The sequence below is a fragment of the Eurytemora carolleeae genome, unplaced genomic scaffold (genome assembly GCF_000591075.1).
Source record: "Eurytemora carolleeae unplaced genomic scaffold, Eaff_2.0 scaffold10, whole genome shotgun sequence".
In the NCBI taxonomy this organism is placed as follows: Eukaryota; Metazoa; Arthropoda; class Copepoda; order Calanoida; family Temoridae; genus Eurytemora; species Eurytemora carolleeae.
This window is the reverse complement of record NW_019396179.1, coordinates 305,644-331,142: the sequence shown is the minus strand read 5'-3', so window position 1 is coordinate 331,142 and position 25,499 is coordinate 305,644. Positions and strand designations below refer to the sequence as shown.

At 30.7% G+C, this 25,499-nt stretch overlaps 1 protein-coding gene across 2 annotated transcripts; it reads right to left on the bottom strand.

The window, feature by feature from the left end:
• Positions 1 to 3,434: 3,434 nt before the first annotated feature.
• Positions 3,435 to 19,473, bottom strand: LOC111697375 (glutathione reductase, mitochondrial). 2 transcript variants are annotated; one of them, XM_023467358.1, is made up of 9 exons: positions 19,451 to 19,473; positions 14,949 to 14,997; positions 13,031 to 13,093; positions 8,080 to 8,145; positions 6,133 to 6,208; positions 4,728 to 4,864; positions 4,470 to 4,554; positions 4,309 to 4,412; positions 3,435 to 3,538 (listed from the first exon to the last, which is right to left on the bottom strand). In XM_023467358.1, exons 1-9 carry the CDS (start codon positions 19,456 to 19,458, stop codon positions 3,455 to 3,457), a joined length of 672 nt encoding a protein of 223 aa, XP_023323126.1. In that variant the 5' UTR covers positions 19,459 to 19,473; the 3' UTR covers positions 3,435 to 3,454. The 2 variants fall into 2 exon arrangements, with proteins under 2 accessions (XP_023323126.1, XP_023323127.1); XM_023467359.1 differs by lacking the exon at positions 19,451 to 19,473 and adding an exon at positions 16,540 to 16,561.
• Between the last annotated feature and the right edge of the window lie 6,026 nt (positions 19,474 to 25,499).

Genomic DNA, 25,499 nt, shown 5'->3' with positions numbered 1-25,499 from the left:
AAGATGCTTACAAATTGGATTATACTGATTTAAAAAGATTTACAGAAAAAAAAATTAAATCAAGAAAACATTTTTTTGGAAACAAAGGACTTAAAAAACAAATATTTCAAATTCATAAATCCTTGCAGACACAGTCTTGGATTTCAACTTTGGAAGTCAGGATTTAAATCGTTTCAAAAGAGTTAAACTCAAACTTTAATCTTTGATCATTGAATGCACCAGGATCCTCGGAAATATAAACATCTCGAGAAACGAGAAAAGTTAATCTTATAAAGGGTTTCAAATTTACGATCCAATAACTCGTATACTTTTCATTTTACACCCAGGACAAAGAAAACTAACTTTTTTGGTTGCAAATAAATATAGTTCCAAACTGTATCATTAATATAAGTTCCAAACTGTATCATTAATATAAATCTACAGGGTGCAAATAAATATAGTTCCAAACTGTATCATTAATATAAATCTACAGGGTGCAAATAAATATAGTTCCAAACTGTATCATTAATATAAATCTACAGGGTGCAAATAAATAGTTCCAAATTGTATTATTAATATAAATCTACAGGGTGCAAAGAAATGTGTTTTATTTTCTCAGTGTAAAATTCACATTTTTACAACTCAAAGGAATTAAGTCTTTGTCACAAACTCTGAATTTCTAAACCTATATCTTTGAAACCCAATGTTATAGACCTTAGATATGTCAAACTATGAATGATATTAGATAAAATAATCCAAATTTGAAATATCAAATGTTTACACCTTCAGGTTACAAAGATATAGGGATTAGAAAATTTGAGTTTGTGCCAAAGACTCAATTCCTTTTCTAATCTCTAAGCAGTGCTTAAGATCCTGATCCGGATCCGCTGTATCTAAAACATTTTGGCTTCCTGGATCCGGATCTGGAAAATATCAACCAAATCCAAAAATGTTGCTCTCAATGAAAATTGTTAACTAATATCGGATTAACAAAAATTTCCAAATCTCTTACTTCACCTAGTTTCAGCAATTTAAAAAACGAAAATAGAAGAAAGTGTTTTAAAATATTTAATTTTCTAAATAAAATCAGTAATTCTTTAAGAATGTTTGTAACCTGGATTCGGATCCGGATCCGCATCAAAATGAAATGGATCCTAAGCACTGCCGATATCTATGTTTTAAACTTGAACTATCCGATGAGAAATTAGTCTACTACTATCAAATAATTAGATACAAAAAAAGAGCTTTACAGTTACAAAATGAACGATTTTAGGGCAACAAAAAAATTTTGAGGCAAAATAAAAGGCCAAGCACAATGGGGCTAAAGGAAATCAAAACTTTGTTGTTGTTCACAATCCAGGTTCCAGGGGCTATTATTTTCTAAAAATTCATTTTTTTTGCGAAACTAAAGGTCTATAAAACCAAATTCTCCTCTGAGGATTTTTGAAATAAATTCATTTTTAGAATTGGTAACGAAATAAGGCATTAATCCTACTGTTGGAGAATTCCAGTATGATATCATTATTCACTTAGACAAATAATTGAAATAAAAAGTCAGGTATTATTATACAATACACAAGATCATGAAATTGTGAGTAAAAATACAGGTTAAATTCTCTCAAAATATAATCATCGTTTTTTTTGTTGATTCGGACCAATTTCCTATATCAAAAATTGCCTTTTTGTCTTAATCTTTTTTTTCTTTTAACGAACTTTACGACAATAACGTTTTTTTATATTAAGGGTAGGATCTGTCAATTCTGACTTGTGAGAAAAACATCATTTCTAAAGATTGTTAATAAATAGCGATGTCAAACGTATTGGGATTTAATAATAAAACGCCATTATAAACATAAATATAAATACAAAGAAAAAGAAAATCGCGATTGAAAGATAAATTATTTATTTTCTGTTGCAATTAAATTGCATTTTTGTTTCAGCTTGGTTGTGATTACAGAAATAATTTTAATTCTAGAGCAATGACTGTTTTGAAGATAAATAGTATTAAATTAGCGGAGTAAACTTAGTAATTTATCCTCTAAATGTGGGACTAAATATACAAACTTTACTCCACAACTAGTTAAAAGCAAATGTTATCTTAAATCTTTAACTGGTCTATAATTTGAAAGATGTCGTTTTCTGGTTTAAAAAGTGTTTAATTTCTTCATTGTTTCTGAAGCAAAAAGATGGCTAATCACTTTTATATAAAAACCACAAATAAAAGTAAACAGTTTTCAAAAACTAAAACATAAATATCTATTTCATAGGTGTTAATCAGACAAGGCAGAGCTTTTAATGGTACTCCACTGTATTTCTGGAGGGTCAGTTGAAACTACGCTTACAGTCCCTTTAACAAGGCTTTTTAATCTCATTTGAAGCGGTAAACTTATAGTCATAATTCTGGTAAGCTTAAGACACTGTTAATTGTTTGTGTTCCTACCCGGAATCTTAAAGTATCATGTTCGTTTTTTACATTTCATCGGATCCTAAAGGAACTTTTTGTACTTTTACCCGGATTCTAAAGGGACTTTTGTACTTTTAACCGGATCCTAAAGGAACTTTTTGTACTTTTAACCGGATCCTAAAGGGACTTTTGTACTTTTAACCGGATCCTAAAGGGACTTTTGTACTTTTAACCGGATCCTAAAGGGACTTTTGTACTTTTAACCAGATCGTAAAGGGACTTTTTGTAATTTTAACTGGATCCTAAAGAGACTTTTGTACTTTTAACCGGATCCTAAGGGGAATTTTTGTATTTCTACCCGGATTCCGAACGTAGCGCTTGTACTACTAACTAACCCAGACCCGGGTAAAAAAGTTAAGGTGCTTTTTCTAGTTTACAACTGCAGTATCAGAGGATCAAATTTACTTCACTATTTTACCAATGAATCCCCGGGTCGTATTGAATTTACTAGTTCACCATTGTATCAAAGGATAGTAAATAATTTACTTGTTTACCATTGTATCAAAGGATAGTAAATACTTTACTAGTTTACCATTGTATCAAAGGATAGTAAATTATTTACTAATTCACCATTGTATCAAAGGATAGTATATAATTTACTATTTTACTATTGAATCAAAGGATGCAAATAATTTGCTAGTTTACCATTGTATCAAAGGATACAATTAATTTACTAGTTTACCATTGTATCAAAGGATATTAAATAATTTACTAGTTTACCATTGAATCAAAGGATACAATTAATTTACTAGTTTACTATTGAATCAAAGGATAGTATATAATTTACTAGTTCACCATTGTATCAAAGGATGCAAATAATTTACTAGTTTACCATTTTATCAAAGGATAGTAAATACTTTACTAGTTTACCATTGTATCAAAGGATAGTAAATAATTTACTAGTTCACCATTGTATCAAAGGATGCAAATAATTTACTAGTTTACCATTGTATCAAAGGATAGTAAATAATTTACTAGTTTACCATTGAATCAAAGGATGCAAATAATTTACTAGTTTACCATTGTATCAAAGGATCTAAGAACTGAGTTTCCACGAATAACAAGAACAACCTTAGAACCAAGAGCTGACAAGATCTAAATAAAATACAAGGATTAGACAATTAAGAAATCTGCCATAATTTACTGCAACCCGTCGTAAAATACAAGTTTTTAGGACATCTTTATCAAGATGAAAGTTGTAGAGAAATGTTGTGCAAATCAATTACAATTATTTTGAGAATGAACTAAACATACGTCAAAAAATTGTGAATAATGATAAAAATATAAGAGATCGCGGCTAATTTTAAGTGAACCTCCATGCAAAGATGCCCAATTCACAACGGTACCCTTAAAAAATATGCCTGAGTATGAATTTGAATTCAATGTTTGTTTATTAGAAAACGGATTATTTTTAATTGTGATTACTGCAGACAGAAAAAGGAATTATGAGAATTAAAAACTTTTAAACCTGGAAAAATGACAATATCTTCCACATTACTGATCAAATAGAGGTTATCGGGCATTACCATATTTGCATGGAAGATCACTTGAAATCACGCTTACAGTCCCTTTTCAAACCCAGATGTTGAAGCAAGTTCCATAAAATCTGTTTAATAATCTTTTTTTTTTAAATATGTGATTCTATATATGCGTTGCAAAGTTTATACCGAAAAAATACAGAAAATGTCATCATTTTACGATTTCCTAGCAATTTTCAAATTTGTAATGTAAGTTTATTTTTGCCTAGCTAGGAATAGGAACAATAATCTAAAAACAAAGAATTTACAACAAACATGAAACGTTTCCCATGTCCCAAACAAATGTGAAACTGTTCGACAGATCAAATATTTTGTACAATCTTGAACCTGAGCCATCTCCACAGCAATATATCCTGCTCCAACGACAACAACCTTCTCAGGTCTCTCTTGGAGACTGAAGAAACCATCACTAGTAATCCCAAGCTCAGAACCTGAACAGAATATAGTTTGATAATATGCACCCGGGCATAACGCCCATCATTTCCTACCTGGAATACCACTAGGGATGATTGGTCTGCCACCAACAGCAACAAGTATATGATCTCCACTGTAGATCTCTCCATCAACAACAACCTAGAGTTTAGACAATAACCGGCCGTGCCGAGGAATTTCTTTAGATCACAGTACGCACACAGATTCAACTTAATGCCCCGTCATATTTTACGCGGAAATTAAACTTAACTTCAGAGTTTATTTTATTAATAAATTGCTAGGCATTTACCACATTAAAATTGTCTAAAAAGAACCTTATTGGAGCTGATGAATTTAGCCATTCCATGTATGTGCGTCACTTTAGAGTTCTCTAGATTAGTTGCGTATATTCCGTTCAGACGTTTCACGTACGCATCCCTCTTCTCTACCAACATTTTCCAGTCCACGTGTCCTGGAGTAAAAAGAAAGAGTCTGACTTAATATTAAATAAATAAAGTTTTGTTTCAGAAACTTTGCTGTCTCTTCACGTTTGCACCCCTTAAAGGACAACTATTAAACAGTTGAACATCAAATCTGAAATCATCGAAAAAAGAAAAAAATAACAATAAAGTTTTAAAACTAGAAAACTAAAAAACTAGAAATCCACAAAACCAAAAAACTAGGAATAGAATAATTAAAATCCAGAAAACTATAGAAAACTTTTGAGGATACAAAACTGATTTTAAACGTAAGAAAATTTGTCAAACACTTTTCATATCAAAATCCTTGATGAAATTTTCATGGCTACTTCAAATTCATATTAAAAAGTAGATATTCAAATAACATACGCCTTGTATGAGTATCTTAGTGTTGTTAAATTATTTATCCTCATACTGCTGACGTGTTATCAATATTTGTTCATGTTCTTCAGCCTGTGTTAGCATTATAATGTTAAATGTGTAAGAAGCTTACTGCTCTCTGCAGTATAATGTAGTATTGATACATGAGGTAAATATTGAATATTATTGTCAACCATTAACATTAAGACCCCCCCCCCCCACAGTTCATGTAATATCGTCTTCAACTTAAATGCTCCTCTCGGAGTCAAGAATCCAAACCAAACAATTTCAGCCCGCCTTTCTTCCTTGTTCTCCGATGACGGAGTTAAAACGTTTATCAATAGTGAACCATTTCAAAGTTAAACAAAAACATTTCTATTTAAAGAATTAGTGACTTTCATCAACATTTAATTGTCAATCTTTCAGAAGTTTTAATGTATAAAAAGCGTCTTCGGACTTTTCGACAGATAGTCTCACGAATAGGAAAATAGATCGTAAGAATCTTTTCATTATAAATTTGTAAACCCTGTAATAATTATTTATCATTATTCATTTCGTTATTTTTTTAGGAAATAAAGAGTTTTCTGCATTATCGATTTTGATTCGTGGATTATACCTTGTCTATCTGTTCATCGTCAGAATCTTGTTCCTTTGCGACAACAATTATATATTTCAACCACACACTCTTGAATATAAATAAGAAAACCAAAATCTAATAAACAAACTGGAAAATAAGAGAAAATATACAAAAACTGAAAGAAAAAAATATTTTGATTAAATTTTTTATTTTGTTTCAATGTGTAATGTGATTCTTTCCAATTTCTAATTTTGTAGTTATTTGAAATCATTATTCCTAAATTTATAATTTCACTTACATAAGATTGAAAAATAATATATTTACCAAGGGTTGCATTTAAACCATAATGCCCAGCATCATGCTTTATTTCTTCAGCTAGATTAGCGGCAGCATACATTACCTAACAAAACCTAATTAAACCTAATCAAACCTGATCAAACCTGATCAAATCTAATCGAACCTAATCGAACCTAACCAAACCTAATAAACCTAACAAAACCTAAACAAATCTAACCAAACCTAACCAAACCTAACCAAACCTAACCAAAAGTAACCAAAACTAACCAAAACTAACCAAACCTAATCATACCTAATCATGCCTAATTAAGCCTACTTAAACCTAATCAAACCTAATCAAACCTAATCAAACCTAATCATACCTACTTAAGCCTACTTAAACCTAATCAAACCTAATCAAACCTAATCAAACCAAATTAAACCAAATTAAACCTAATTAAACCTAATCAAACTTAATTAAACCTAACTAAACCTAATCAAACCTAACCAAACCTAACAAAAACCTAAACATACCTACTTAAGCTAAATAAACCTAATCAAACCTAATCAAACCTAATCAAACCTAATCAAACAAACCTAGTCGAACCTAATAATGCCTATTAAAACCAAATTAAACCTAATTAAACCTAAACAAACCTAATTAAACCTAATCAAAACTAATAAACCTAATAAAACCTAATTAAACCTAATCAAAACTAATAAAACCTAATTAAACCTAATTAAACCTAATAAAACCTAATTAAACCTCATAAAACCAAATCAAACCTAATCAAACCTAAATACAACTATGTAGTGAAACCTAATTAAACGTAACTACACCAAATAAAACTTAAAAATAATTATTGATTAAACCTTATAAAACCTATTAGCAGGTAGCAATGTCATATAATGCCGCAATCACCCTTGCTTAAAGTACACTGTACACTGTACAATGTACTGTGGTGTAAATATTAATTTTTGTGAAAAGGAAAATAGAATTATGATGAATGCATTCAGTCAATACTATTCTTATTCAACACACAAAGTAAGTACTTTAGCATGTCTGGTACAGAAGTCGGGTTCTATAATCTATAGTGTGTCTAGTATAGAAGTCTGGTTCTCAAGTTTGTCTGGTACAGAAGTCTGGTTCTAAAGTGTATCTGGTACAGAAGTCTGGTTCTATACTCTATAGTGTGTGTGGTACAGAAGTTTGGTTCTATAGTTTGTCTGGTGCCGAAGTCTGGTTCTATAGTGTGTCTAGAATATAAGTGTGTCTGGTATACAAATCTGGTTCTGAAGTGCGTCTGGTATAGAAGTCTGTTCTAGAGTTTGGTCAATAATGAATTTTGAAATCTTTAGAAATGTAAGAAAAATCTTGTGATATTCCAGAAAAATATGGTCACTGATTGTGTTGAGCTAAGATTGCTAATCTATTGAAAGCTATTTTAAGGACTGGGACAGAGACAACAGAGAGAGAGCCAGCCAACCCAGATGTTGTCCTAGTGTTCATATTTGTATAAGATGTGATCTATTCTTTACATTAGAATTATTATCTGAGCAGTTTATGTTTCAGATATTATACAATGAGTGTCGACTCCATTGATTATATATAAATTACCAAAAGAACCACCAGGAAAGCATCCATTTATGTTTATTAAGTTCTTTGTTGATATTCAGATTGATCTGGAATAAGTATTGTATATTGAGATTAATAGATGCTTGTATCAGATTTTCAATCTGTACAAGACCTGCCTCATCAGGAACAAGATCTTATGTGTTATCTGTTGCAGATAAAATACAGGAGGTCTCAGATTAGAACCAGACGTTCTGTAAGTGTGGAGAATAGGGGCGTGGCCGATATGCCTCGATCGGACGAATCTCTAAGGTTCGTAGATTAACAGATTGACATCAATAAGCATGTTGATTGCAAAAAACATTTGTTAAATTGGTTTGGCGAACAAATAAACCTTTATTATTATACTTTATTATATCTACCTTTTTAGGAACACAGCCGACATTTACACAAGTTCCTCCCAACCTTCCTCCTTCAATTACTGCTACCTATAAAACATAATAATACCTTATACATATATACGAAATACCTTAAACGAACATAGCACCTTGTACATACAGAACACCTTATACGTACATACATATTACATACAGAATACAACATACATGCATACATAATACTTTATACATATAAACAGAATACCTTATACATATATACAGATACACTTTATAGAATACAGTATAGTGAATACACTATACATTATACAGAATACCATATACATACATACATAATACTTAATACATATATACAGATACACGTTATAGAATACAGTATAGTGAATACACTATACATTATCCAGAATACCATATACATACATACATAATACTTTATACATACATGTATATAAAATACTTTATACATACATGTATATAAAATACTTTATACATACATGCATATAAAATACTTTATACATACATGTATATAAAATACTTTATACATATAAACAAAATACCTTATACATAGATACAGTATAGTGAATACACTATACATTATACAAAATACCATATACATTATACATACATGTATATAAAATACTTTATACATATAAACAAAATACCTTATACATAGATACAGTATAGTGAATGCACTATCCATTATATAGTTAACTGCATAAACATTAATTATTAACGTACAATTTATTAATTATATATTATACAGGTCGTTGTACTTTGTCTATACATTGATTGCTAATAATAACAATACAGAATAATTAGAACTGAGATTGCTGAACTATCACCTTTATTTTACACATTTATAAATTTAAATCTCTATTCAATACTTTATTACAACAAGAATATAATACTAATTGATATTCCCTACACATCTATTGTAGTTTTTAAAACTTTACAAACTTTAAACTTTCACAATTCATCAAAATTGGTGAAACTTAAAAAAAGTTTCAGAAAAGAAGATTTTTAGACAAAACCTCTAAATAACATTAATAGAAAAATCAAATTAAGTTGATTTTATTTGAGTTGAGTTGACTAAAATTAAGTTGATTTGAGTTGAGTTGACTCAAATTAAGTTGATTTTACTTGAGTTGACTCAAATTAAGTTGATTTTACTTGAGGTAAATTGACTCAAATTAATTTAAGTCAAGTTGGCAATATAGTTTGAGTAGAAGTAAATATTTCCATTTACTGATAGCACCAATTGAAGGATTCATAACTATAATTTGATAATGAGATAGATAGAAAGATAGATGTTACCGCCATTCTATTTCTATTGGTTCAGAATAGACAATTACTGAACCCTGGTTGGATCAGGCGCTAATCGACTCGGCGTACAGGAGTGTTGAGTTGAGTTGACTCAAATTAAGTTGATTTGAGTTATCTCAAAGTAAGTTTATTTGAGTTGAGTTGACTCAAATTAAATTGATTTTATTTAAGTTGAGTTGACTCAAATTAAGTTGAATTGAGTTGAGTTGACTCAAATTAAATTAAGTTTAGTTGAGTTAATCGAGATGACTCCAATTAAGTTGAGTTGAGTTGACTCAAATTAAGTTGAGTTGAGTCGACTCAAATTAAGTTGAGTTGAGTTGACTCAAATTAAGTTGAGTTGAGTTGACTCAAATTAAGTTGATTCAAATTAATTTGACTCGAATAAGGTAGAGTTGAGTTTAGTTGAGTTGACTCAAATTAAGTTGAGTTGAGTGGACTCAAATTAAGTTGAGTTGAGTTGAGTTGGCTCAAATCAAGCTGACTCAAATTAAGTTGACTTTAGTTGACTTGAGTTGACTTGAGTTGACTTGAGTTGACTTGAGTTGACTTGAGTTGACTTGAGTTGACTTGAGTTGACTTGAGTTGACTTCGGAAAATGGAAAAGAATTTTATGTAAATTCTAGATGTAAAGTTAGAAAGCATGATTTACATACACTTCTATACCCATACCATTATTCTTCTTAATGTTTATATTTCTCATATATACTAAAAATATATACTGTATATATACTGGATATATATACTGAATATATACTGAATATATACTGGATATATACTGGATATATATACTGGATATATATACTGGATATATACTTACTGGATATATACTAAATATATAAACTGGATATATACTGGATATATATACTGAATATATGATCGATATATACTTTGATATATATATACTGGATATGTATACTGGATATATTTAATATATATAAATATATATATATATACTGAGCTGAAAACTTTCGAATGGTGGATATCAAGATTAATACTTAGTACTGGTTTTACTAAACCCAAGATTATTTAAAAACACATTCGATATCCTAGAAAGAAGTTAAAAATTCAATCAATCAGCGTGTCATGTTAAATTTTAAATTTTGAAAAACCGGTTTTGATTTCTGGTGTTGATGGTGTCATATCAATTGAACTAAACATCGATTGAACGAACATAAGTTTTGGATTAATGTTTATTAAGACTAACGTTCAAAATGACAATTACCCTAAAAGATGTTTTTTATTAATTTTATATTAACATGATCAAATTTATGTTTGTTTAAATGCTCTAAAAGATGGCTTGTGAACAGCTGTCTTTAATTCAGATATTAGTTCAATCTATATAGCATTATATCTGTAATTGTTATCAAACGTAACTATTATACAGTAGAAATATCCAAAAAGAGGATTATAAGAAGAAAATGAAGTGTGTACATTGGATAATCAGATTAAGCGATCGTGATTAAGGATATCTCATTCTAAAGTTTTCAGCAATGGATATATACAGAGCTGAAAACTTTAGAATGGTGGATATCGAGATTAATGCTTGATCTCCTGTTCTTCTTAATCTCCAGATTAAATAATGCTTGTTCACCTCTTGTTTTTAATCTCCAGATTAATTAACCGATCGGGATTAAGGATATCCCAATCTAAAGTTTTCAGCTCTGGATATATACTGAAATATACCGGATATATATTCTGAGCTGTAAACTTTAGAATATTGGATATCAGGATTAATGCTTGATCCACTCTTTTTCTTAATCTCTAGATTAAATATTGCTTGTTCTCCTCATGAATTTAATCTCCAGATTAATTAACAGATCAGGATTAAGGATATCACATTCTAAAGTTTTCAGCACTGGATATATACTGGATATAAACTGAGCTGAAAACTTTAGAATGTGATATCCTTAATCTTGCTCTCTTAATTAATCTGAAGATTAAAAATGAGAGGAGAACAAGTCATATTTAATCTGGATATTAAGAAAAAGAGTGGATTAAGCCTTAATCCCGATATCCACCATTCTAAAGTTTTCAGCTCACGATATATATATATATATATATTGGATATATATACTGGATATATATGCTGGATATATATATATTGGATACTTATACTGTATTTATATACTGGATAAATATAATAGAATAGAATTTCCTTAAACCTGATATTTTAATTAATCCGGAGATTAATGACATGAGGAGAACAATATTTAATCTGGAGATTAAGAAAAAGAGGAGATCAAGCATTGATTTCGATATCCCCGTTCTAAAGTTTTCAGCTCTGGACATATAAAATGGACATATATACTGGGTATATCTATTGGATATATATACTGAACTGAAAACTTTAGAATGGTGGATATCGAAATTTATGCTTGATCTCCTCTTTTTCTTAATCTCCAGATTAAATATTGCTTGTTTTCCTCATGTTATTAATCTCCAGAGCTGAAAACTTTAGAATGGTGGATATCAGGATTAATGCTTAATCCACTCTTTTTCTTAATCTCCAGATTAAATATTGCTTGTTCTCCTTACGTTATTAATCTCCAGAGCTGAAAACTTTAGAATGGTGGATATCAGGATTAACGCTTAATCCACTCTTTTTCTTAATATCCATATTAAATATTGCTTGTTTTCCTCATGAATTTAATCTCCAGATAAGTCAACAGATCGGGATTAAGGATATCCCATTCTAAAGTTTTCAGCACTGGATAAATACTGGATATTTACCGGATATATACTGGATGTATATACTGGATGTATATACCGGATATATGTATATACCGGATAAATACTGAATATATATACTATAAAAAGACAAGTAGGTTAACATATTATAATCTATCTAAGGAACATAAGGAAAAGGAATCTACATAAGAAGTGGACCTCACAGATTGCGTTCATCCTTGTATGCATTATTTTGATGATCACACTCAATATTACACAGGAGACTGTCAGAGGACGCTTTATTGATACTTGAAGGAAGGGGGACTTCTTGTCAATCAATATATGTATTCCTAATATATGTATTCCTAATATATGTATTCCTAATATAGTATTCCTAATATATGTATTCCTAATGTATGAATTCCTAATATGTATTCCTAATATATGTATTTCTAATATATGTATTCCTAATATATGTATTCCTAATATGTGTATTCCTAAAATATGTATTCCTAATATATTTATCCCTAATATATGTATCCCTAAAATATGTATTCCTAAAATATGTATTCCTAATATATGTATTCCTAATATGTATTCCTAATATATGTATTCCTAATATATGTATTCCTAATATATGTGTCCCTAAAATATGTATTCCTAATAAATGAATTCCTAATATATGTATCCCTAAAATATGTATTCCTAAAATATGTATCCCTAAAATATGAATTCCTAATATGTTTTCCTAATATATGTATTCCTAATATATGAATTCCTAATATGTATTCCTAAAATATGTTTTCCTAATATATGTATTCCTAATATATGAATTCCTAATATGGTTTCCTAATATATGTATTCCTAATATATGAATTCCTAATATGTTTTCCTAATATATGTATTCCTAATATATGTAGGAAAGTCTTAAGCAATATTTTATGAAAACCGTATGGTTGAAAAGCAGAACACAGGTACTGTTCACCTTGACATTGTACTCTGCAGCTCTCCTGGCACTAGCAATACCTCCTGATCCACCTCCTATCACCTTAATATCGAGATTTGTAATTTTAAAATAATAATAATAATATCGATCGGGCCAAGTAAGGTTTCTGGACGTGAGACTTTGAGAAATAAAAAAAATATTAACCTTAACAGAAAAATCCGAGAAAATTTGATAACGTTTACAATGGCAATTTTCAGAAAAAGAATTGAAAAAAGGAAAGAGATATTCTACTCTTCGAAGCAATAGCCATTGTATTTATGTATATAATATACATTGTAACCAGTAATAATAAAACAGTTTGTTTGCAATAGTAAAAGAATATTAACAGGGATAAACCCTGTATGTGCAGTGAACACTTCTTTATAACTCTAATTGTGAACTTTGATAGATGAAAGCTGAACTATAGTACGAGGGATATTCTAACTCCCCCCCCCCCCCTAAACAAATTTAAATAAAAAATTTGACAAACAGGGAAGAGATTAGTCATAATTGGAATCTACAATCTACATGGAAAATATTTAGAACCAAATGCAACCTATACAAAATTTGGTGTCACTAAGTGTCAAATGTGAATAAGGGTAAGTGAAAAAACCGGGGCAACAAACTGATTTGTCTAACAATCAAAATTTCTAATCTCGTTTTGCAAATGTAACAATGATTTAGCTAAAACATGAAATATTATAGGTCTACGACATCAGGCCCAATGTGGAAAGATATAAGGATTAGAAAATTAGAGTTTGAAGGAAAACAATTGGCCAAGTTTGACCCTTTTACCAGTTGGAGTAATTAATTAGTTTTCCTCAAACTTATTTGAAAATCAAAAATCTTGTGGTAAAGGGGGGGGGAGGGTATTGAAGTTCAGCGCCCCCCCCCCATCAGTAAAATCTAGTTTTCACGCAGAGGGTTGGAAAAAACCCGGGTTAAAAAAACTAGCCCAGTGGGGTTTATTGTTTTTTTTTGTTTTATTGGGTATTTTTGGGCTTTTTTGGGTTTATCAATTTGAAACCTACTTAAATTCATTCTGAATCATAAGAATAAGACTGTTTTAGCAATAGGTGAACTTTATAGTTATGAAAAAAAATAAGATTGTTGTGATAATATAGGTCTTTTTTGGGGATATACTGCAATTTTTTGATAAAATAGTTCTATGAATTTCAGACTACTTCTATTTTCACACTTGGATACATATTTCTGATTGGGGGTGGGTCTACTCAGATTAATTGGTAGATTATATGCCCAAAAAGGAACCCACCCCGAAAAACTTCAAATCACTCTCACATAAGAATGACAATATTTTGTAAACTTATGAGAAAAGAATAAATATGTCAGTTTTAGTGTGGTCTCCGTAAAAAGCAATACAGTTGATAGTAAACCTAATTTTTTGAAGAATTTATACTTATTAGAGTGAAAAAGGTCAATTATTAGAAAAATTCTAAAAAACCTAATAAACCCCAAAAAATCCCACTTACAGGTGGGTCTTTTAAAGTGGGTTTATTCAGCTGGGTTTTTTTTGCTGGTTTTTCCACGGGGTTTTTCTGTCACAAAGGGTGCTAAGCCACCCCCCCCTCTCCCTAGAAATAAAACAAACTAAATTTATTTTTGTTCAGAGAACTGTAAAACTAATAAAGCTTACTTAAGTTTACATTAATTATAATTTTGGAAAAATTGACATAAAACAGCCTTTAACAAACACTCTTATCGTGTTATTAAAAAAACATTGTTTTTACACAATTGCAGAATGTGCAAAAACATGCATGAAAGAAAAAATTAAAATATTTCAATGAATATTTGTTATTTGGACATTTGGACATTTAAAGATAAAAATAAAAAAATAAAATTTCTTTTAATAATACCTGTGTTGAAAAAAAACTTTAGAATATAATACGGTATTACTTACCAAATACTGAAAATGTTTCGCAGCTGGAATTGGTGGCATTTTCAAATTCCTGAAAAAATTCCCGCATTATCATTTGCTATAATTAGCGCATTTCCACATATCTTCAACATCAATATTTTCGTTTATGTAATTTTTTAACGCAATATTATTTAAACATACAGGGTTACCCGTAAAATTTGAGACTTTTATGTCTAATGACGACTTTAAGTCTGAAATTTAGTCACCTAAAGGTCTGTTGAATGATTTGAAAAAATGACAAAACCCATCTGTAACGTACTTTAAAAAATAATTCAGCACAGTCGTCTTTGAAGTCTCATCCTTTTTCGGGTAACCCTGTACGTACACTGTACAGTGTTAAAATTGCGTATTGTCTATCTTGACAATAAAAAATTATGTTGTTTAAATTTATCGTAAATCTAGAAGAAGAAGAAAAGTTTCAGACGTTTTATGATGGCAAATTCAAGAATTTGTCCAGAGCGGGGGGGGAGCTTGTGCTTATTTTACATTATTCATTTTTTCTGCATTTTTATTGATTTCTCATAAAAAATCATTAAAAATTTGTTTTTTACAATATTCTTAAAATAATTACAAAAACTTAGAAAAAATACAAATTATTTTTAAGTGAAAAAAATTGTAAATATCATTATTATAGATTTATAGATTTTTAATAATTTTGATATTTTGATTCTTAAAGATATCTACAAGGGCGTATACAGGGGGTGCAGTAGTCCCTAGTAAAAAGATTTATATCGCTATCTTTAATGGTTAGGGCGCAAAGGAGGATTTAGAAAAAGTTCAAAAAGTACATCTGAAAAATGTTCAAAAATAAATATTTTTACTTTTGACATTAACATGTGACACATTCATATTTAAGGGCTTTTCAAATATATAAGTGTTAGCCCTGTGGCTAACTTAATAAAAAATATTAATCATTTATGATTTTTTTGAAACACCGACCCGCTGTTTGACTATCCTCCACCCTACCATATGCATGAAATATTTTATTTTACAAAATTTGTTACAACTATGAACTTATGAAGTTAAAAAGTTTCATATTCAAAAATTTCTTTTACTATCTCTAGTATTAATACTAACAGAACATATAATAAAGTGTAGATTTTTTAAAAAACATGTTTTTTCTACTAGTTTTCTTTGAAGGAGAGATAATGTAGTATTTGCAAGGTAATTGAATTTTATGTTTACCTTTAAAGTATCTTAAACTTATGCCTGTTATCCGTCAAATGTTTTGAATTTACAGCTCAAAGGAATTGAGTTTTTTTTCCACAAACTCAAATCTTCTTATCCCAATATCTCTGCAACCTGATGCTGCAAACCTTTGATATTTCAAACTTAGATTACTTTATCTATAAGTATTAATTGTTTGAAATATCTAAGGTCTACAACATTGGTATACAAAGATATAGAGATTTGAAAATCAGAGTTTGAGGCAAAAACTCAATTCCTTTGGCCTCCCCCTAAGAGCTCCTAGGGGGGGGGGGGGTATTTAACATATACTTTTCCCCCATATGCGCTCTTGGATATCTAACAATTAACTTGTAGGTGAAAAATCAATAAAGAAAACAAATCTTACCATATTAAACTTGTTAGTGTAAAACAAGTTAAATAAATTGATTCTAAATCGTACTCGGATAACGATTAGAGATAACTGAATGCGGTGTCACAAATCAACTAAAAGTGTATTCGTGAGATAGTGAAAAGAAAAAATTGAATGAAAAACGCTGAAAAGTTTTAATTGTTTGCGAAGAATCAAACAAAAACGTAATTTGATATTATGAACAGTCCAACATGGATCCTGAAATTCTCTGCCTGTGCTGCAAAAGCGGAGATCCCCCCAGGGATAATCAAGAATTTCCTCAGGGGCGTTGTCAGAATATTTTCCACTGTGTTTCTTTCTAGGGGGGCCCAAAAAAGCCCTGAAAAACATAGATTTCATTAATCCATGAGGGGGGGGGACTGAACCCCCATACCCCCACTTGAATACTACTTATATATATTCATATGTTACCTATCGCAGGCTAAACGACTTCACCATAAGCTGAATTTTTTTAGGAACCCCACGGGTATCCCGGGGTTGACAAAGGTAAGAACCTTTGTCAACCCCGGGCACATCTATAAAATGGTTCATCCCATACCCCCTTTCATTTTTAAGAACACTCCCTTCCAAAAATATTTTATTTTTAATTTATATAAGTGTGAATTAAAATATAAATTCAAATTGTTTTTTTTTGCGAACAGAAGAGTTTAACAGAAAATACTCTCGTTTGATCTTTTTTGAACCGTGGAAGGTGTTATTTACAAGCCTTGAACTTGAACATTTATATGAACAATGGGAAAACAAGAGTTAGAGGTTTAAAAGTTTAGGAAAACCTGGTTTCAAAACTTCAACTGTTTACATTTTACAGGTTTAATTTGTAAGACATTCAAAAATAAATAATAAATGAATAACAAAAACAAAAAATTTTAGAAAATGGACGTTTTCTGACCGACCAAATTTGAAATTCTGAGATAATACTCTGAAAAACTATAAAATTCTTCCCCCTCCCCTATTCAAAATCCACGGTTATGCCTGAGATCTGTGTTTTCTTAACTCAGGATAAATTGTTTCAAAGAAGAAAAGATTTTACATTTTCGTTTCTTAGAAATAATATAAGTTGTTCTTAAGTCTGGGAAGATATCATTATCATCAAAGTACTAAAGGAGACCCCTTTTCACTGAAGACCATAGGATTTTATTCTCCGCTGGAATAGAAAATGGTCTCCAGAGATAATACGAGAGTCTCCAATGAAAAGTTCGGGGTCCCCGATGAAAAGAGGTCTTTTCTAACATCATTTTTAAAATCATCAAAATTCTTTCGACGATTCAAAAGTTTTTAAAGTATATTTTGAAAATGTAAACGGAATATTGATTGTTTTTTTTTAATGGTGGATACTAGCACTGCATGGATATATTTAAAAGTCTCAATGTTTTATCAATAAATATTAGAATAGGTTGATAATGTTGAAAAGAGATTGATTGTTATAATTGTTATAATCTTAATGGTTTACGTTTAAAAGAGAGTGTTTTTAAATGAGTAATAAACTAGGTTCATGTAAAACGAGATGTTAAAAGATCCATCAAAAGGCAGTAACTATCTTGATTATATTTTGTGGAATATAGTATACAATATGCAGTACGCCGACTTAAGGAACTAAGAGATAAGAGAGTACAGAGATCTACTAAAGGCAAGAGTTGGTGGAATTTTCTTCCACGCGTTCTATTGTGTACAACTGGAGTACACGACCAATTAGCAGACATCTACCCTCAGGAATATTTAAGGGTCCTTTGGATAAAATAAACAAAACCTTCAAAAATATATTAAATTCAGAAGTGCTATGTTTAACATTAAAAGTTAAATCATATCTTAAAAATTTGTAAAACTTAAGCCCTAAATGGGTATTATATACAACAAGACGCGGCTAGATGGCAGTCACAAAACTGAAGAAATATAGCATGCCGTGACGGTAGTGGTACGACTATAGGCCTACTTAGACCAGTTGTGAAAGCTGATTAGCAGTAAATATCTAGTCTGTGGAACTAACTCAAGTATTTTTTGTCCAGTTTAGGTGAGTGCGAAACTTTTGTGCGGATATTGTTAATCTTGAACACTTGACCTCGATATCGCAAAGGGGCACTTTTTAATTTGAGAATCAATGCTTGGTTTCTCAATTGAAGTTATCCTTGCTGGGTATGATTGTTGAGGGATATCGAAAAGGAATCAATTTAATCTGTAGATTAATGATTGATCCCAAGATTCAGAAAATGCCCTTCTTTTGACGAGTTTTGGCCCTACTGGAACCCTGAATTCAAGAAAACAAATTTCATACAATCGTCTCTCTGGTATCCTTTCTAGGTAATTTTGTATATTTATCTTAAACTGTTTAAATTGTTAACTGGCATGGAGAAGATGATTATAGTAAACCTAACCCTTAAATTGTACAGATTTAAGACACCAGTCACAAGGTGTGAAGAAATAAACGTTTATCAATCAATCAATCAATCAAATTGTACACAGTAAATATTTTTTTGGTTAAAAATAGTTTCAATTTTGGCCATGTACTAACTTGATAGGAAAGGGGCTGGTGGATCCAAAAATCGTTCCGGGGGGGGGGGCAAAAAACCGCCAGTGGGGGCCAGAAATCTTGCCCCCACCCCTGGCTAAAATCTTTTATGTTTTATTGGTCACTGAAACTGTGAAATCAAACAATATTATTACATATTAATTTTTTTTCACAGGTTGATTAGGGGAGGGGGCCACGGGGGCCCGTGAATTTCCTATAATGAAAAACTTTTTGTTTTGTTTATTAAACTATTTCATTTGAACCATCTTTTTTTCATTTGAACAATTTTTAAGTTAATTATAAAAAACTGAATTGGTAGAAAAATAGTTCAAATGAGCAAGTAATGTGTGTTGATTTGAATTACAGATATGATGTTATACGTACCATGTCATAGTAGTTCAAAAGAACAATAGTTAAAACGAAATAGTTCAAATGAGAATCATCGGCATGGAGAAGAGAGAAGATGATTATAGTAAATATTGTATAATTCCATGAACTAATAACTATTTTGACTATTTTGAAAATAACTTTAATAAACACTCAACTAATAGTTAATACTGATAGTACTCACTAGTCACTATATTGTCTCATGTTTATCATTCGCCGCTCCCTTACTGTAAACACTAAGCGCTGAGTATACCAATAGAAACGTACACAATAACCTCCAGCTGTCTACCCATTACGTCACCAGAGTCCTAAATTAACAAGGTTTTTAACTTTTCATTTGTTTTGAAATGAAATGAACCAAAAAAATTTTCGTTTTGGAATTCCAGAATTTCCGGAAAGCTCAAGATCAAATGTATCTTAATTTTGTTACCAAAAAAATTTGCCTTTCATAGAAAAAACATTTTCTTATTTTCACACGTCAAACTCAAATGATTTCCCAACTTTTATCATATTCTCAAATATTTTCAGGCAATTTGATCCAGGGGGGAGGTCAAGGCCCAAGGGTATCTTTTTACCCCCCTTTTTCTGTAGACTAAGCTAAAAGTTTACTGCAACAATTGTTTTCCAGCAGATACAAAACTAATTATTTGGTCAAATCAGCATATTCTCTGGGGAAGAAAGGATTTTTAATTTTTAAAATATAAACATTTTTTTGTTTTGTGCCTGGGTGTGTGCAGTGTCAGCCTTTAAGAGGGGGGTGGGGGGGGGAATGCAGGGATATAGCTCTATGATTTTGCAGCAAGATGCTTATAAAATATATAAAAATTCTAAATTAGGTAGCACATTCCTTCTATAAAATGATATTCCAGGGCCCAAAAGGTTATATAGCATAAATATGTGAAGTACACCTGCAGTATGGAAACAGTACAACAAAATGGCCGTTTTACACTTTTTTCTAGTAAATTCCCCTCTAATATATATTCTATTCTCTATGGATGTATGTTTTGCCTCATGAGGGTTGCAGGAGTTGCAGTCATTTCGTAATTCTTGGTATATTATAATAGTTTTATTTTTCATCAATCACAATCTGATAGATTTAAAGCTGAAACAACTCCTGTAAGATAATAGAATATGATTCTTTCCTATTTTAAGAATTAAGTTTAATATGATTTTTAAATTGAAGCAAATTTTAGTTTTTAGTCACAAACAACGAAATCATCGATAGTATTTGATAAAACAATTTTTTTCTAAACTGAGGTATCCTTAACCTTATTAACCTGCAGATCCCATCTTTCTATAATATATCTATATTTTTCTTGTCTGAGATGGCTGAGTGAAAAATTTTAAAGTAAAGTTCTCACGCAATAATTTAATATATTTTATAAGAATTTTTTTATTTTGAGCAATTAAAATCTTAAAATACTCTAATACTTTAAATACTTTTAATGCTAATTCCTTTAAAAAAATTCGGGGGGGGGGCTACGCCTCCCAGCACCCCCTCCTCGCTCACAAGTTTTGCTAGGTGCTAGTCCCACTAAATCACAGTTTTATTGGAAGTTTGACCCGGCCCCTTTTCAAAGAGCTGGATCCGCCCCCATATATTTATATCCTCATTTCAAAATTCTATTAGATAAGATATTCTGAATTCATGAAATAAAAGATTGTTATTTTATGAATATAAAATTGGAAATTCAATTATGAAATTTTAAAGTATATTGTAATATTTAAGACAAAGTTACTCCTTCAAAAACTTCTCTTCTCTTTCATTTCGCAATATCTGGAACCTGGTGATTGATCAGTAAGTACACTCCAGGACCTTATACAAGATAATACGTTAGAAATTAGCTCCGTTTATCCATCTAAGAACATGGACAGCTCTCAGACCGATATCTCTTTATCATGACTACCAGAGGACGAGGACTAAGAAGGACATTAGTCTCCTTCCCCACCCTTCAACATGAATATACATCCTCGGAATCCTCAGCATCACTTAGGATATCAGAGGACTCTTTATTTTCTCACGTAGGATCTATGAACAGAGTTACTGGGGCCTTTGAGCAGCTAAAGTCTTTATAGAACATGCAGAAATTCTATATTCTCCAGTTGGTTCTATTAACAGGGACACCCAAGATACAGAGCAACCAGGACTTCTAGGACATCCAGGATACTCAGGACACACACAGGACAGGAGCTAGAACTTCCCGGATCCTGAGAACGAAGACGCCGCTCATTGTAGAGCAACTCTTTACAGACCTGTTGTGGAAGCAGCAGCAGAACCAGATGATTCTGAGTACGGAGACACCGCTCATTGCAGAGTAGCTCTGTACACATCTGTGGTAGGAATAGCTGCAGGATTTGTAAGATAACTAAGACTTCCAAGACGCACAGCACAGGAGACTGCAGGAACAGCTCAGGGAGCAGCTCGGATTGCAAGTACAGCTAACATAGCAGAGACTCTAGGAAAAGCTCAGGGAGCAGCTTGGACTGTAAGTGCAGGTAACATAGCAGAGACTCTAGGAACAGCTCCGGGAGCAGCTCGAATTGTAAGAACGGCTAACATAAAAGGGACTCAAAGAGCAGCTCCAGTAGTTAAAGAAGCAGCTAAAGACACAATTAGAGCATCCCAGATTGTAGGAGCAGCCAAAATGACAGTGACTCTGAAAGCAGCTAAAAGAGATAGTGTAGCAGAGGAAGCTGTTCATACTAGGGTTTCCATCGAACGAAACGTTTCTCGGAAAAATGCGAAAATTTTTGCTCGCATATCGCAAACTTTTTCTCGAAATTTCGCATTTTTTTCGCGAAAATAAAAAAATAAATGAAGCTAAATTTAAAAACCAGAAGTTGCAATAATTATTTGCTCAAAAGAACTTGTGGAATTCTCTGCTCTTATAGCTCAATATTTGAAGTTTTATTATGTCATATAAATAATTTCCCTTTCTTTTACTTTAATAAATGTTTGATGAAGAGAATTTTCCCCGTATTTTTTTCGCGAAATAGATTGAAGCATAATTTCGCGAAAAAAGCGGAAAATTTCGCATTTTTCGCGAGCGAAAGAAATGCGAAAATGAAGCGATGTGGTCGCGAAAAAAAAACTTTCGCGAAACGATTTTTCCTTTTCGCTGGAAACCCTAGCTCTTACAGATCCTGAACTGTAGCAGCTGAATATCTAAAGGACCTTATAAATCATGAATAAACGTTACAGATGTATTTTATAAATAAACTATGAAATTGATCAATCCCAATTCATTTATTGAGATATGCATAAAGAGGTTAGTAAAGGGATCAATACTAAAACTAGAGTACGGGGATCTAGAGTGAAAAATTTGCATAAGCCCTAAACCATTGGTGCAATTGACTTCGAAAATTACATCTGGCTTGTATTTGATAAAAGACAATATTACAATATAATTCTTCAAAAAAAGCTATAAAGTCAACAATTTTCAAGCTTTCAACTTATCAACATATACAGCCAAATCAGGTAAAACTTTGAAGATTGCCAATATTATTATGATTAATATTCATTCTGTTCATTTATTAAAAGTTCCGAGCTGAAGTTCACTGCAATCAAGTTTATCTTTATTTAATTTATTTTATACGAGAAATCATTTAAAAATTCTTTATAATTTGGGTAACTTACTTGACTCAACAAACTTTTTAGAAAATTGTGTAGATCTTTTTAGAAAATTGTGTAGATATAAGAGAGGTTTTCTTTTATCAAATTTACAAAGTTGAGCACAGAGGGACTTACATTAATCCTTATAATTGAAAAAACTTTTTTTCTGTGACAGGCTGGAAAGACATTGCTATGTTAACTTCTGAACAAAATATAAAATTTTCAGATGAAAAGTAAGAAGAAATCATTCATCCTACTTTCTGGATCAAACCATCTAGAAATGCATCACTTCCCTTTTCAGAAATTCTGATCAATAGTCTCAGATATAGAAATTTATTCTGAAACAGATTTTTTAGCTTCGACATTTTAACATACATAACCAGCCCTGTCTTGTGTTGTATACAAACATATTAAATATCAAGGCGTCAATCTATATTTACTGGATGCTAATGGACTGTAAGTACAATCGGCTATTTTGCATGTTGAAAAATAATTTTACAGACCAGGTAACACGCGAGTAAACTGCAGAGGTAACTGTAAATAACGCCGGGCATTTTAGCTCCTTCAGCTAGTTGTCAAAATTAATGCAGAAAGTCTAAATTTATAAAATAAAAAGTGAAAAATAAAAATGTCTAACTCTTATAATTTTAAACATTGTTTGTGTAAGTTAGTCAATTTTGACTTTTAAATATGTGAACTTTAAGTTATTTGGTAAATTTTGAGAATATTTAAAAATATACAATTTTCAAAATTATGTAGTAAAATCTTTAAAACACAATTATTAAAAAATTGATGTTTATATAACTAAATTTTTGCTTTCACATTTACTCAGTTGAAAAGGTGGACATTTATTTTTACAAATGGTATCATTAATTCTTGTGTTAGTGTAGTTCTAGACAAAACTATTTATCTAAAAAAAACTACCGAAAGATTTTCTAAATTATAAAAGTTTTGTTCAAAATTCTAAACTGAATGTTTAGTGTATATTAGACAATATTTCTTTCCAGTGAAGATGAAAAATTTAAACGGACTTTAATGGTAATTTCAAGTGACCCCCATGCAAAGAAGGAAATGTCTGATTCACAACGATAATCGTTTTTCAATGGAGGGTAACTTGAAAATATTGCATTAAAGATATGCAAATATATGAATTTATAAAGTTCGATATATAGGATCCATAGGTTGTTTATAGCTGCATGGTTTGCCCGTATCTCTCTATTATGCCATCTGTTCCAGGCAATCATAAAAGTGTTCCCTCGAATTGCAATTCTTGCAATAAAATGTGAATTCTATGGAAAACACTAAAAAAGAAAATTTACTCGGAGTTCTATAATTTTTGATATAATAATATAATATATATAATGCTTAATTAGTAAGTAATAGTAATACTACGATTAAAAGAATTAATGTTAGTTTTTTCCATTTCAGTTGATTTTCAAAACCTATTTCTCCATTTGAAAATTTAAAAAAATTCCGCGAAGAAAATATCAGAAAAATTGAACAAGCAAACTCTGATTTTCTAATCCCTATAACTTTGCAATGCAGTAAACCTATAATATTAAGAACTACATGAATTCTGTTAGATCAAATAATCTAAGTTTGAAATATCAAAAGTTTTCATCTTCAGAAAAAGAGATTGGAACATTTGAGTTTGTGGCAAAAATTCGATAACTTCACTATGCACAGTTTCGTTTTTTGTAACCGAAGGTATCATCGTCAATCATTAGAACGGTTCAATGTAAAACTTGGTTTCTCCTAATCGTAGAGGCTCCTGGTAAATGTTTCCTGCAAAGATCTTTTATTTGATGTCAACTAATATTTGATGTCAACTAATATTTGATATCAACTAATATTTGATGTCAACTAATATTTGATGTCAACTAATATTTGATTTCAACTAATATTTGATGTCAACTAATATTTTTGTTGTCATACAGTAACCAAAGGAACTAAAAACTCGCCACAAATTCTAATTTTCTTATTTCTATATTATTGCAACCTGATATTTGATATTTCAAAGACTATGAATTATGATTACTAAAATAAAATTTAAAATATCAAAGGTTCTAACCATCAGGTTGAAAAAATGTAGAGTTCCAGGCAAACCGTTTTCTTTTAAAGGAAGTGTTCGCAAAAAAATGAAATGGGTAAATCTGAATCGATTGCCAATAATTTTACTTATATATTTATAGATCAAGACGAAAAATCGTTCAACTACAGGGAGAACCAAAAACTGTGGAATAGGAAGACGTCATTAAGACATAATTAATCGAATTTGATGTTGTTACATAAAAAAATAATCTTAGTGTAGCAAGTATTGTAGCAATGCCCATATTTGTTAACCTGAGCATTCCCCGGCCTCTATATATTTATAATTATTTGTTATTTTTAATTAACATTTGTATGTATGTACATTGTAAAAACTTGTGGCCT

Coding starts and splice junctions, on each gene's coding strand:
- LOC111697375 (XM_023467358.1), bottom strand. Junction 4,555..4,727: donor AATTCATCAGCTCCAATAAG/GTTCTTTTTAGA, acceptor TCTAAACTCTAG/GTTGTTGTTGATGGAGAGAT. Junction 3,539..4,308: donor TTGCTGTGGAGATGGCTCAG/GTTCAAGATTGT, acceptor TATTTTATTTAG/ATCTTGTCAGCTCTTGGTTC.